At 47.9% G+C, this 13,964-nt stretch overlaps 1 protein-coding gene across 14 annotated transcripts in view; it reads left to right on the top strand.

Moving 5' to 3' along the window:
• The window catches only part of MACROH2A1 (macroH2A.1 histone), a 76,688-nt gene that overhangs the window by 19,325 nt on the left and 43,399 nt on the right, over positions 1-13,964 (top strand). For all 14 annotated transcript variants that reach the window (XR_012505643.1, XR_012505642.1, XR_012505644.1 and 11 more), the window contains exons 3-4: positions 11,952-12,058; positions 12,498-12,695. Coding sequence is in view for 10 of the 14 variants with exons in the window: in XM_074360706.1 (XP_074216807.1) it covers positions 11,952-12,058; positions 12,498-12,695 (305 nt within the window). In the remaining 4 variants the exon portion in view is untranslated. The remainder of the gene's footprint in view (positions 1-11,951; positions 12,059-12,497; positions 12,696-13,964) is intronic.

Raw genomic sequence — 13,964 nt, 5'->3', positions numbered from 1 at the left:
AACTTTCTTAGGCCCTGATTTTGAACATGTCTTTATCTTCTTCATAAAGCTTTTAGCTATTATTTCTTCAGTGTCTCTATCGTAGTCTCTTTCTCCATATGGAACACAAATTGAACATATGTTAGTGTTTTACTCTGTGTTCCATATCTGCTCGTCTCATTCATATTTTTCATTTTTGTGTCTCTGGATTACTTTATGGGTAATTACTTCTGATCTGTCTTGTAGAGCTATCTCTCAGTTTAGTAATTCTTTCTTTAGCTGTATCTTACCTGCTATTTAATTCAGTCACTGAATTTTTAATTTTTAATTTTTTTTTAATGTCTAGAAGATCTGTTTGGTTCTTTTATGAATCTGCCTGGTCATTCTTTATAATCTCTTATTTTCTCTTCATTTTCAAAATTTTCTTTAAATATATATTACACATATTTTTTTATGTATTTATCTGAGTAATTCCAATGTCTGAGGTGTTTATAAGTCTGTCTGTTTTTGCTGGATTTTGAGTCATGGTTCAGAAAGCCCACTTCTCTTCACGACTGCAAAGGAATTACGTCATGCTCTTGCTTAGTATATTTATGGCTTAATTTTTTACGTTTTTATTTTGACCCATTTGGAATTAATCCTGATCTATAGTGTGAGAGAAGGATGGACTTAGTTTTATTCCAGATGGTTACCCATTTATCTCAACACAGTTAGTTGGATATTCCTTCCTTTCCCTGGTGATCTGAGATGCTACCTTTACCATATGTGAAATTTCTAGGTTAATTAGGGCCGTTTCTGGACTTTCTTTTGTTTCATTGGTCTATCTAGTTATATACTTCATAATATGTTTCTCATATCTAGTAGGCCTTTTATTCTCTTTTTATTTTTGCAGAAAGTAATTATTTTCTTCATTAAGTAATATATACTGATGATAAAATTTGCATGTTCCCAAGGGACATGCAGTGAGATGTGCATTTCTCTCCCTGCTCTTTTGCATACCCAGTTCTCCTCTCAGAAGACCATCAGTGTTATTAGTTTCTTATAAATGTTAGATATCTTTCTAAAGATAATCTTTTTCTCTCTTTTCATTTCAAAATAAATCTAGAAAGTAAAATTTCAAAAAGTAGGGTATCATGAAAATGGGTTCATGTGATATGTAGAGGCTGACATTTATATTTGAGCCAAAATCTGAGGATGGTGGTTCTACCTCAGAACTCCCCCACCATCCCTGGTCCCCTCAGCCAACCTCGAGTCCTGACTTGAGACTGTGAGGGGTGGCCTGCCTGGATCGTGGACCATCCTGGGCCTGCTTTCTCCTGAGATGACAGCTTTGTAGTTCATACTGCCTGCCATGGATGCCACGTGTTTGTTCTAATCCTTGAAACCAGGCCAGTGCCTCAGAGAACATCCCTCACCACCACCTGAATGCTGTGGTGCTTATTCACTTGTTCAGTAATTCATCTGTAATAACCTGTTTGTGTAAGAGTTTCCAAGGTCCGACCAGGTACAAGGTGCTGAGCTGGGAGCTGGGGGTCAAAGGAATTACTGTTGAGTTCAACAGATTTGTATTGAGTGTCTTTGATGGGCCAGATGTCCCAAAGGACATACTAGGGAACCTCAGGACTGGGAGTATGCCTTCTCCAACCCTGCCTCATCACTGTGTACTCAGCCCCCAGCACAAGGGCAGACACTCTGCAGCTGCTCAGCACATAGGTTTTTGTTGAAGGGTAAGAAGACCAGTTAGAGGAAGGATGAGTTTCTGGAGGAGGGAATATTGGTAATGGCAGATGCTTCCAGGAACTGGATGAGGATGAGAGCTGAACTAGACTCCTGGATTTTTTAATGATGCGTAATTAGGATTAACACCAGGGCATCGTGGGCCAGACCTGCCTGAGGAGAGGCAAGTGGCAGGCAGGGCAGCTGTTAGTGGCAAACAGGAAGGGTTTCAAGAGCTTCTCTCTCACTCTTGCTACAAAAAGGTGTCTCAGCTATACCTTGAAAAGCAGAGGAAGCCAGGAGCTGCCCAACTGATCAAAGTAGCAGCATCCCAGATGGGTGCTAGAGGTGCCCCCAAGTCCCTCTGTGAATGACCATCAAGAATGGCTTTAAAAGAACTACTTACTTACTTACTGAGAGGAGGAGGAAGTGGGTAAGAATGCTACAAATATCTCTTCTCCCAATATCTTCCTGTTAAAATATCAGCAACTAATAAAACATATTTATAGTCCTCTTACTTTCTTTCCCTGCCTAAGGGTGCCTATGTCAAGTCAACGCAGAATGAAGTACTGTGAAAGCAAAAAGCCACTCCTCAGAGCTATAAATAAGTTCCAGCAAGAAGACAAACCCAAATGGTACCAACCACAGACAGCCTCCCTCCATCTCCCTGCTTGTCTCTTCCCACAGCCCCCTCTAGTTCTGGTTGCCGAAAGATGACAGATACACACTCTCCTTGGATTTGCCAGGCTGCTCAGCCAGCCTCCGGCTCTAATCTTGGCTCCCACCCTCCCTCCCTTTCTTCCTTTATCTTCCACTCCACCTGCTCCCTTTTTAGACAAGTGCCTTCCATCTAGTGGCCAGAAAGCATGTGTTCCCTGGTACTTCAGGAGGCCTGTGGGGTCTACAGAAGGACATGTGTCGAATGGCCTTTATAGAAGACATTTATATACATCTTCTTATAGAAGGAGGCTCGTTCTCTGCCAGAGCTAACATCTTGCCTGCAGAACTGTGAGAAGCACGTGGAAATCCAAGGCGTCTGGGAAAGGCTAATCTGTCAGCTTCCCTTGCTGTTGATATCCTGCTTGATGCCCCCTCGGGTCATTGGTAACTGAGGTAGTCTTTGGTTAACGTTTCTCTGTTGTCTCTGTAAATCTGAATATTGACCGCTGAAAGTCAATATCTGCTGTTCACTTGGAAAGTGAAGGTCCTTAGCTTGAGTAGAGTTGTTTTCTTTGCCCTCCCACCTCTGCCCCAGGCAGGTCCTGGCAGTCTCTCTCCTAGATTCCGATTGTGGCTCATCTTACCATGATCTTGGGGGCGTGGAGGGCCATGCTTTGCATGCAGAAACGGTGGGGCAGTTTAAGCAATGAAAACACATGCCATATATTGAGCACTTGCTGTGTGTCAGGCAGTGGCTGAGCCTTCATGTCTGGTGACCCACTGAATCCTCCGGCCACCTTTGCTTAGGAGGGAGCTGGCTCAGGGAGTTTAGATAAGGTCTCCAAGGTCGCTCAGCACAATAACTCATCTCTGAAAGAGTATTTCCTGTAGGTTCTCATTGGAGCTGAAACCTTAGCAGTTAAGAGGAGAACCTCGGGACTCAGGATCACTCGGTACACTTTGCATCTCCTCTACCTTTGGTGGACATCTCAGGAGGATGGGATTCACCCAGCCTTCCAAGGCTGGCTCCTGTCTTCGACGGAGCCATGGCCTGGCTGAGGAGGCAGATGTGGACTCCTGAGAGGGGCGGGCCCTGCACAGTCACAGGTGATTACCGGAGGGCATGTGGTATAGGTGTGCCAAGGCTGGAGGCAGTCCTATGGCCTGGCGCCCGCAGAGGACAGGTCCTGTGGAATTGGACTGGGAGGACAAATAGTCCCTGACAGGAAGGAGGAAAGTCGAGAGTTTGTAGGAAGGAGGCATGTGAACACAAGAGACCCAGGTGATGACCATTGGAGTGATGTGTGCTAGGCCACAGGGAGGGGCCATCTGGTCAGTGTGGGAGGTGCTGGCTGTTGCAGCAGCAGGACACAGAGGTCCTGGAAGAGAAGCACTCAGATGGCCAGAGGTGGCCTGAGGGCTGCCATGAGGAAAGGGAAGGGCAGTGCCCGGTTGAGTGTGAGGAGGCTGTAGCACTCAGTGGCACTGACGGTGGACTGGAGGGCCATAAGGTTTTTGCCCAGTGTCCCTTCATTGTCCCCTTAGTGAAGAGGAGGTGGAATCATGGGTGACAGAGCTTAGGCAAGTTCTTAGACATGTGGCCCTTGGCATTGGGAATCCACTTGGGCAGACAGGGCCAGGGCTGGGCTATTAATAAAGTGACCCCAGGAGTGGCAGCCCTTGTTCATGAAAGAACCTGAAAAGTCTCCATGTGCTCAGTTCTTTTTTTCCAGAAGCAAGATAAGGCGCTGGAACAGATGTCAAGACAGGAGGGTGCTTGTGGCACACAATTGCCAAGGCCTGTGGGGTGGCATATAGCATCGTTGCCTCTTGCCATTTACTCTGCGTTTTCAGTTTTTTATATTTCGAAAAGACAAATAGTGCACAAGATAAAGTCAAACGGCGCAAAAGAGGATAGAGCAAAATGTCTCCCTCGGATGTGGTCGCTGGTTCCATCCTAGGAGGCAGAGCCATGCCACGTCTCTGAATGCATGTGTAAGCGCCGGTGCCAGGCGTTCTCCTTCCCTTCCCCACGTGACAGCAGCTCACCACGGCACTGCTCTGCTTACTTGCCGTGTAAAAGTCCATCTGGGAAATGGCACCCTGTCAGGGCTCTTTAAATGAGTTTCCTCTTTACACTCTTCAAATCATTGCATTTCAGCAGACATCCCTGACTGGTCACCCTTTCCTGAGATGAATTAAGAACAAATGGCTATGATTTTCCATATCAAAACAAACATACGTATTAACCATTTCCTTGCATATTAGTTTAGAGTCCTTGAAAACAAGTGAATGGTGGGAGAGGTCCTGCCGGCTGTCGCCTGGCCCTGGGTTAGAGCAGATTCCTCTGGCCGTCAGCCTTCCTTCTGTGGTTTTGACTTGCGCTGCCTCAGACCTTTGGTCCTGCGCTGCCATGCTACACCCTGCTGGGTGGGACAAAAGCCCCAGACCCCATCCCCAGGCAGAGGCTGTCTGTGGGGCCTCCCTGGGTGCTGCATAATGTCAAGGCAAGTCTGGCAGCACCGAGGTTAAGCGGGTTCAAGTGCATTTTTCAAACATATGTAAACTGTTAAGTATAACAGCAAAGGGTAAACTATCAGGGGAGGAAACACCAGGTTTTCTGTATTGCTTCTCTCCTCTTCCTCTTGGCTCTCACCACATCCGTCTATCCACCTAGCTAGCTGGCCAGTTATTTTGACAGAGGAAACTGAGGAAAAGAAAGTATAGTTTCCTCCTCCCAGAAATCAAGCCTGCTACACCATTTTAAAAGATAATGTGTGTGGTTGTAGCCTCAGTAATTGTAGTTTTTGTTTACAAGTGTTCTAAGCATGTAACTTGGTAACTCGTTAATCCTCACAAACCTAGAGGTGACTTCAGTTATCATCCCCTTTTATAGAAGGGGACCCTGAGGCTCAGATGGGTCTTGACAAGTCTCACAGCCCATTGCAGGAGCTGGGGTTTACACCCAGGCTGTCAGACAGCACACCCCCAGCTGAGCTGCAGTGCCATTCAGGGCTGAATGCTGAACACAGACCCAGGAGGTGAGCTTACACAGATGTGCTGGAGATTTGGGGAAGGAAGAGGAAGTTTTCACGAAAGGCAAGATAACACACATGGGGCTGGGTTGGCAGGTTAGCTGAAGATAGTGTTTGCCAAGAATCATAATCTCTTTTTTGTTAATGTGTATAATGCAAAATTACTGATTTTTTTATTTTGCAACATGAAAAACAATTAGTTTTAGAAATTCTCAAATTAAGCTGCATTTCTATTTTATTGGGAGACTTTGTGGGGAAGGTGGGAAACTGGACCAGATGCTGTTTCTTGGACCCTCTAGCTCGTGGGTCCTGAGGAGGGGTCTATAATGTGGGCTTAGCAACAGTGGACAAGTTAATGTCAGAACATCTGCAGAAAAGCTATAGAATGGCTCATTCTTATAAATATACCTGGTTTTCTGCAGAGAAAATACCTCCTTCAATTACTGCTATAGGTTTTATTTTCTCTCTGGAATCCCTGGTTCCTCTGAGGCCCCTGGGACAGGCAGACTGGAGAGCTTTGCTGTGGCCCAGAGGTGAGGCCCCAGTGGTGTGGGCTGACAGCTCAGCGGGCTTCAGACTCTGCCACTTATCTCTCAAAAAGGTGGGATGTGGGCCGGTGGATTCTGGGCTGCCGAGGGAGTTGGAGGAAACTGTGGTGCAGTCAGGAGGCAGGAAACTCTTAGCAGTCACTCTCCGATTGGGGTTGATTGGGTTAAGGCCTTCCGGAATGGTGTAAAACAGTTCTGAACTCAATGAACTGCTGATGGCAGCCTGATGAATGGAAAGAAATACAATAAACAGATTCCTTGTCATGTTGTTGGCTTTGTAGCAAATATCTGTTTTCTCCTTGGGATTACGTGACCATTTGCTTTTCTTTGATTTCTGGTTGTTATTTTCACTATTTCTTTTGTGAGAGGAGGCGCTTCAAACAGTTCTGTAGAAGCCCCTGACTCTTCCCCTTGCAAGACTTGTGTTTAGAGTTTGGCGCAGCCTCCACATGTCACCTGTTAGCTGTTAGGAGTCTAATTCTGCAAACCATGACTTCATCTCCCTAAAGGAAGATAGACAGAATGCTTCAGTACAACAGATAGGGTTCAGTTCAAGACGTTTGGATTAAAAAAAAAAGGACTCTAAGCCTTTGGTCTCTGGATGAACTTGGAAAGCAGACCTGTCAAAGGTATTCATGTTCAGACAGCTGGGCTGTAGCTGAGAAGGCTGCCAAATAATGCCGGTATTCATGGCTGTGGGAATTTTGTCAAGTGGCCTTAAAACAATCATGTTCAATGAGGCTGGGGAACGTTGGACCCAGGGGTGCCTCTGCTGCGCTTGCTGCTCTGACAAGAGAATAAGATCGCCTCACTGGGCCAGGCCAGACGGCACCAGTGGCTCACCACTTGCCAGAGACTGGCCCTCCACTTGCCAGAGACTGGCCCTGACCAGGAGTGGGACCCAGAGACACTTGGGTGTTTCGCAAGTTAGAGCTTAAAACAAGCAAAAAGTTCTTAAAACAAAAAATTAGCTCACGAATTGGCCAGTGTAGCGCATCATTCAACCTGTCCTCTGTGCAGTGTTTATAATTGGAGAACCTCACCACACTGAAGGTCCTCCCCAGAGCTGACCACATGTGCTTTGGGCTCCAAACCAGTCTCATGTTGGTCGTTGGTAATAAAATTAGACTGTCACTAGCCAGGAGGACTTGGCTTGAGGGGGTGGAGGGCCTGGTAAGGGGTTTGTTTCTTCTCCTCCTAACTGCTGTTTCCCAGTTTCCTTCTCTGGTTTCTTATAGATTCTGTTTGTTTTGTTTAAAGCCTCCAGGGCTGTGGCTTCTGAAAACTCCCTCCAAGGGAGGATCCAAGTGTGGAACTCTGGAAACTGAACAAAAGAATCTGTGCCTGTAGATGTGGTGCTTTCTTGGTTTTCTTTCTCAGAATCCATTTTCTCTCAAAGCAGCCAGAGGCAAAAAAATTTAGAGATGCACAAAGCCTTCCAAGATACAAGATGAGTCAAGTGCCAGAAACCTTCCTCTGTAGGAAGGCATGGGTTCCATTCAAGTGGAGGCAGAGCTGAAGCTGGCCCTGGCCTAGCCTAGGAGGTGGCCCCCCTTGATAGTGGGGGTGAGGGGCCCATCCCTGTGGGCATGGGGTGCAGTGGCAGGAGCCCAGGCACAGCATGAGCCCGGGGCCTCCATGAATTTGCTCTTGTTGTCATTTGCAAAGCTGAGGATCACTTACCAGGAAGGAAACTTAATCAGGAAATCTCCTTTGGTGGAGTGTGCCCTGCCCCAATTCCTCAGCACTCAGCACCCCTTCTCCCGTCCTACAGCAAACATGCCCTGGAGAGCAGATGGGAACTGATCCATCTTGTTGAGTTGCTGGCATTTTGCACCTCTCCTCCCCACTGCAGCAGGCAGCCCTCTTTTAGCCAGGGAAGCCCTTTACGATTGCCATTTCTAAAAGTGGACTGAGGTTTTGTGTGGGGGGCGGGTGTTACTGAATGCTTGGCAAGGGGTGAGTTCGTGCTCTGGGTTCCTGCTTTTGTTCACAGCCAGAGTCTGTCCTCCATCTTTCTGGGCTGTGGTCAGTGGCCGCAGCCCTCTGCTTGCCGCAGTGCAGGGGAGGGGAGGAGCATGGAACACACATTCATAAAAGGTGTGTCTCTGAGGTGCTCCGGCTTGTGTGTCCCTTGATGAAGGAGTTGCTATGGTAACTATCCACCTGGAAAACATGCAGGAGTAAACAGAAGATAAAGCTCTTGCTCAACTAGTCAAAGTGTGAATCTCTACCCTTCTTTGTTACCCTACTTGACACAGCTCCCTCCCTACCCCCCAGGACTGAAGGTCCACTTTTTGAAGGTAGTGGGTGGGAGGGCCAGTTATCTTGGCCGTTGAAGATCAAAGGTGAGATGGGATTTTGCAAAAAGGAAGGAGTCCTGGCTTTTCTGGCTCTTTGAAAAAGGCAGAGGAATGACACAGGAATGACACCCAGACCCAGCTCTTTCCAGGGAGTTGGAACACTCCTCACCCCGCTCCATACACCTCTCCAGTCCCTCCACATCCACCTCCTGGTCACTCCCAGGTGGCTCCAGTCTGGCATCCCTGAGTCCAGGCTGAGTCAGCAGCAAAGTGAGCACAGTCTTTGAAATTTCCGAAGTGTAGAAACTCAGGCTATTGGAAATTTCACACAATGTGAAAGTGTGGGGGTGGGGCAGGGGGAAGCTAGTGGAAGTCAGGGGGAGCTCCTGGAGAATGGATCTTCAGATTTCTCAGCAGTAAGTGCTGCTTAGAGTTCGCTGCATTGCTTTACTTCCTTGTGTTACATACTGCCTGTCCCTACCCAAATCAGAGGCCCCCACACACAGGGAGTCCTAGGGACCCCTCCCCACCCTTCAGGTCTTTGCATTCATCACCACCATCTTCCCTGCACAAGAAAAGCTAGGGCAGTACTGCCAAAAATAAAAAGACCACATCCCTCTTCCTCCACCCTCATCAACGGCCACTGTGCCTTCCCTTGGGGAGAGCCTCCACCAATACCCCAGGCAGGAAGAGGAAACAGGCCACCTCCACCTTCCTGAGAAACCAAAATTTCAAACGATCTTCTTGCCAAAGGGGTGGCTTAGGGCAGTACTGTGGGTTTCTCTCTGTCTTTCTCTCTCTTTTAATGAGGGCCAGATAAGGGATTCTAAGCATATTATGGGGGAAAAGGTTGCAGTCCACCAACCTCCTCTGTATATTGTGGCTCTGTAGATACTGATGACCCCATGTTTCCCTGTGGCCTCAGAAAGTGGAGGAAAACTGGGGAGGCACGGGGGTGGTAAAGGCAGGAAGCCAGCCAAGTGGGCTGTAAGTCAGCAGTGCCAGCTGCCCCTCTCCAGACTTCCTGCCACATGGGCTCCAGCCCAGCACCAGCCGTGGCTGGCTCTCCTTCCTGTGCCCTTACTCCTAGGGTCTGTCCTCCTGTTCGTCAGACTCCTGCTTCACTTCTCCACAGGTGGGAGTTGGACAGTAGCATTGTAGATGTGCCGCCTCCCACATTAACGTGGGAGAAGGGAGGCCAAGCTGGGCTCGCGTCTGCATTCATGGCTCCTGGGGCATCCCAAGCACCCTTTTTCGCTTGGCCACACTAAGCTTTCTCCTCTGGACATTGGGACACACAGCCACTGTCAATTATAAGGAAGCTTCAGTGAAACTGCCAAGTGGGCCTGTACCCAGGCCATATGGGGAACCACCCTATTGTGACTAATGGGTGAGGGTGGGAAACATACTGATTATCTCTTCTTCCTCTCTGGGCCTCACTCTCATGACTTGCAGATGTGACATTCAAGGTGAGGGACCCCTGTGGCCTGGGAGCATCTAGTAGTCAGAGACCTCAGAGTGCCTCTGGTGTCCAGGTATCATCAGTGCAGTGATTACTGAGTAAATGAATTCCTGCCTTGGATTTAGGGGAAACCTCCTGATCCAGGTATGAGCAGCCAAGTAGCCCTCCAGCTTTACATATGGCGGTTTTTGCGTTGGGTTCAGCTGTCAGTACCCCTTAACAGTGTAAACCATGTAATAATGTAAATTTTAAATTCATGATTTTCATGTACCTAGATTTTTTTCTAGTTATCTTATAATGAGTTTTGATTTTGCTGGCGATGTCGAGTGTTCACAACATAACTTAGAATATTAGGAATCCCTCAGTACCAGGAAGAGGTCAGACTTGAGTTGAGCCCAGAAGGGTGGGTTAGATAGACATCACAAGCAGGGGGGCCATGGTGTGGACAGAACTGAGGAGTGGGAGTATAAGATACATTTAGGGACAGTCTGCGTTTCTCATTAAGAAAATGAGGCGATTGTGATGAGGTTGACAGTTACCAAGAGAACTGGGCCACCAAGGAGAAAAGAAATCTCTTGCCAAAAGGCACTTCCTAATTTCCCCCATCTTTGGCGCTCTGAAAGACCTGTCTTGTCTGGTGAGACCCTGCCCCACAGGACTGGTCAATAAACTCTAACTTAGCATCAACTATAGGTTAGGCTTGTATCCTCCTAAGTTTTTTTCTTTGAAAAATATCAAACATACAGAATGCTGAAAGAGGAACTCTCTTACATCTTTTATATCTTACTCTCTTACATCACACCTGGACTTAACAATTGTTAACATTTCATCACATTGTTTTTCCCTCTGTAGACTTTTTCAGGATTATTTGAGAGTAAATTGCAGACATCAAGACATTTCACCCCTAAATACTTCAGCATGCCTCTCCTCAGAACAAGGTGTTCCCTTTAGCGTGGTAATACCATTATCACACTCAAGAAAATTAATAATCCCCTTGTGTCTAATATCCAGTCTACAGGAGGAGCTCCTCAGTTGTCACCAAAATGACTTTTATAGTTTCTTCTGTAATCAGCATCCCATCGAGGATTAACGCTTTGTATTTGGCTGCTGTTATGTCTGTTTAGCCTCTTTTAATCTGCTATACCCCACCTCTTTTATGTTTTTATGGCATTGACTTTGTAAAGGCTCCAGTCACATCCTTCTTGTTTTGAACCTGAGTATGCAGGTGTTTAACATTGATTCCATCAACAGAAATTTCGTAAGTAATATGCCTCCTGCCCCTGAAGTCCCATAAACCCATACATGAGCCATTGCTCAAGATGCACAGTTCACTCTCGGGCCACATTGCTGGCTCCTCGGGGTTGGTGTTGGTGACGTCCAGAGTCTGTCTGCAGGCAGCCTTGTTCTCGGAAATAGGTTCAAATCTCAGCTCTACCACTTCTCACTGAGGGACTTTTCAGCTGGTGGTCCTTTCTTCTCTCTATGCATCAGTGTCTTCATCTCCACAACAAAGGGATTGGACTGGGGGCCTCCTAGTCCTACTCATCTTTGCCTCTGAACACCTCTGTGACTTGGCTCTATTACTGAGTCCAGTCTCATACTGCTTACCATACAACAGACCAGTAAATCAAGAGATGAGTTGTTGGGGCAATAAATAGCAACTTTATTGGGAAAGCGAGCAGACTGAGAAGATGGTTGTCTAGTATCTTAAAGAACTATCTTAACCCAAGTCAGAATTCAAGCTTCTTTTAAACTAAAAGGGGAAGGGGTGTGGTTGGTTGTTGAAAACTTCTTGGTGTCTGAATCCCTTGTTCTTGCAGCTGTCCATATAGATCAAGTCACATGTTCATGTAAACCTCCAACAAGGCATTTATTCTCTGTTCTGTAACTTTTTATCTCTATATGAATGGTAAAGTGTTACACCTTTAAAGGTCAGAGCATTGAGAATGTGCTATCCTGTATATTTCAGGCTCTAGGCAACATTCTTAACTTACAGCAAAAACAATAGAATACAAAGGTTAAAGTAAAAGAAATAGATCTAATATGAAGTCAGATTTGCTCTTCCCTTTTAAAATAGCTCCAAGCGTTGTCAGGCAGACCCCCTGCAGCTTCGTAGCTCAAGTTAGCTGCCTTGGGAAGCTGTTGGCAGTTCCCATTCCTGGCACCAAGAACAGGAGATCTGGGAGGATGCACATGGTCCACTGATGCTCAAATGTGACCATATGCCTTTCCCCTCTGCTCCCCACAGCGGAGATTCTGGAGCTGGCTGGCAATGCAGCAAGAGACAACAAGAAGGGCCGGGTCACGCCCCGGCACATCCTGCTGGCCGTGGCCAATGACGAAGAGCTGAATCAGGTATGGGGCCCTCCTGTGCTTCCCCAACCCAGACACTCCAGCAGGTGGTCATGCTGCCCAAGAAGTGAGCTGTCTGTCCAGGGGGAGGGTGGCGTGTGGCTGGCTGTCAAGGGAGTGGACTGCATTTTGGACTATTAGCAGCTTCCCTCCCCTCCATGGCAGTTTTTCCCCAAGGCTTTATTGGTTGGGGGGAAATGAAACAAGGAATTTGGCTCTCCTTGGAGGAAAGATGTTTTGGAAACTGCACCTGAGTGAGTGAGGGACTCTGAAGGCTTGCTCCCAGTATAGTGAGCCAGGGTCCTGTCAGCATCCTTGTAGGTGCCATGGAGGAAGGAGCTCTACCAACCAAAAATAAGAGTGTGGGTGGTCAGGGTGACTTCTTGAAGGTCAGGGACAGGGTGGTCTGGCTCACCATCTGCTACTTTGGTTTTCCTGCAAGCTGCTAAAAGGAGTCACCATAGCCAGTGGAGGGGTGTTACCAAACATCCATCCAGAGTTGCTAGCGAAGAAACGAGGATCCAAAGGGAAGTTGGAAGCCATCATCACGCCACCCCCAGCCAAAAAGGCCAAATCTCCGTCCCAGAAGAAGCCCGTGTCTAAGAAAGCAGGGGGCAAGAAAGGGGCCCGGAAATCCAAGGTGCGTATGTGATTTGGCAGGGACCTGTGGCAGGTGGAGTGGGCAGGTGCCGGCACGTGGGATCACAAGGGCTCCTCTTTCTGGTGAGGGCTCATCTTCCTCATGGGGCGGGGGACTATACGAACATGTAGAGCTGGTAACAGAGGGCTGGTCCAGCTGAAGTGGCCAGAATCTGGACACAAGTGTGGGACTAGATTCCTGTAGGCAAGGGGGATGTGGGGAGGTGCCAGGGCAGATAGCCCCAGGCTGGAAGGACCTCGTGCTCAGCCTTCCAGGAGATGCCCATGCCTGTGAGGAGAGACCTGTGTGTGCAGGAGCTTCCCTGTGCGAGGGGTAGCAGTTGAGTCCTGCCCAGAGGTGTCGGCTGCCTGCTTGCCCTTGACTCACTCAGAACTGTTGTGTTGCCATGGCTGCATGGCCTCCTCCGAACCTGTTCCAGCAGGGATGTGGATAGTTGGGATAGTTTGCTCTTTGGAATGACTGCCTTGTTAAAGGGGAAAATGAATGCATTATTTGGGTGCTTCCTGCCAGACCTACTCGGACTGAGACTAGGTTGTCGGTGCTGATGTTTTGTGGGAGTGAAATCCTCTCATGAGTGTGACCTAATTAGTTGGGCAGGCCAATTAATCCCAAGCCAGGGTCCTCCTAGCCCACCCTCAGGAGGGTCTGTGCCTGTGGGTGGTTGTACTCATCTGTCTGAGACTCCAAGGCGACTAGGACACATTTTCTGTGTCCCTTCCTTGCTGGGCCCTACCTCTCAGCTGTCGTCACAGATTCCAGCCAGCAAATTAGGAACAGTGCCATTAAAGCTGTGTCTAATAAATGGAATCTTAGGGCTGCCCCACCCTACCCTGCCCTGCAGTGCCCCCTCAGGAATCATCCTTCTGGCCTCCAGCCAGACTAGGTAGAAGTTACTTCCGGCCAAAGGTGACCTCCCTATTTTGTAAGACCCTCAAAAATCATTTGGAAACACCTTGTGGGGTTTAATGCAGTGTCAATGTCAAGATGTTCTTCCTACCTAATCCCAAAGCCCTCACCAGAGTGAGATTATGAGGACACCTTCCCAGGATAGGTCCAGGAGAACTGACCTGGAGTCACTCACTAGCCCACCCTCTGTGCCCAGCATGTCCCCTCCTCTGTGCCCATCCAAAGTTAGGCAGGTCTTTCCCACCTTCTATCATCTCTCACCTCTCATCCACACTATTGGCTCTCTTCAGTTGAGGTGGAAGAAGCTGTACTGTTTGTACATCCTTCTGGGTGCAAACACTT

Source organism: Camelus bactrianus, chromosome 3, assembly GCF_048773025.1.
Source record: "Camelus bactrianus isolate YW-2024 breed Bactrian camel chromosome 3, ASM4877302v1, whole genome shotgun sequence".
Lineage (NCBI taxonomy): Eukaryota > Metazoa > Chordata > Mammalia > Artiodactyla > Camelidae > Camelus > Camelus bactrianus.
The sequence above is the reverse complement of the archived record's forward strand: the minus strand, read 5'-3'. Positions and strand labels throughout refer to the sequence as shown.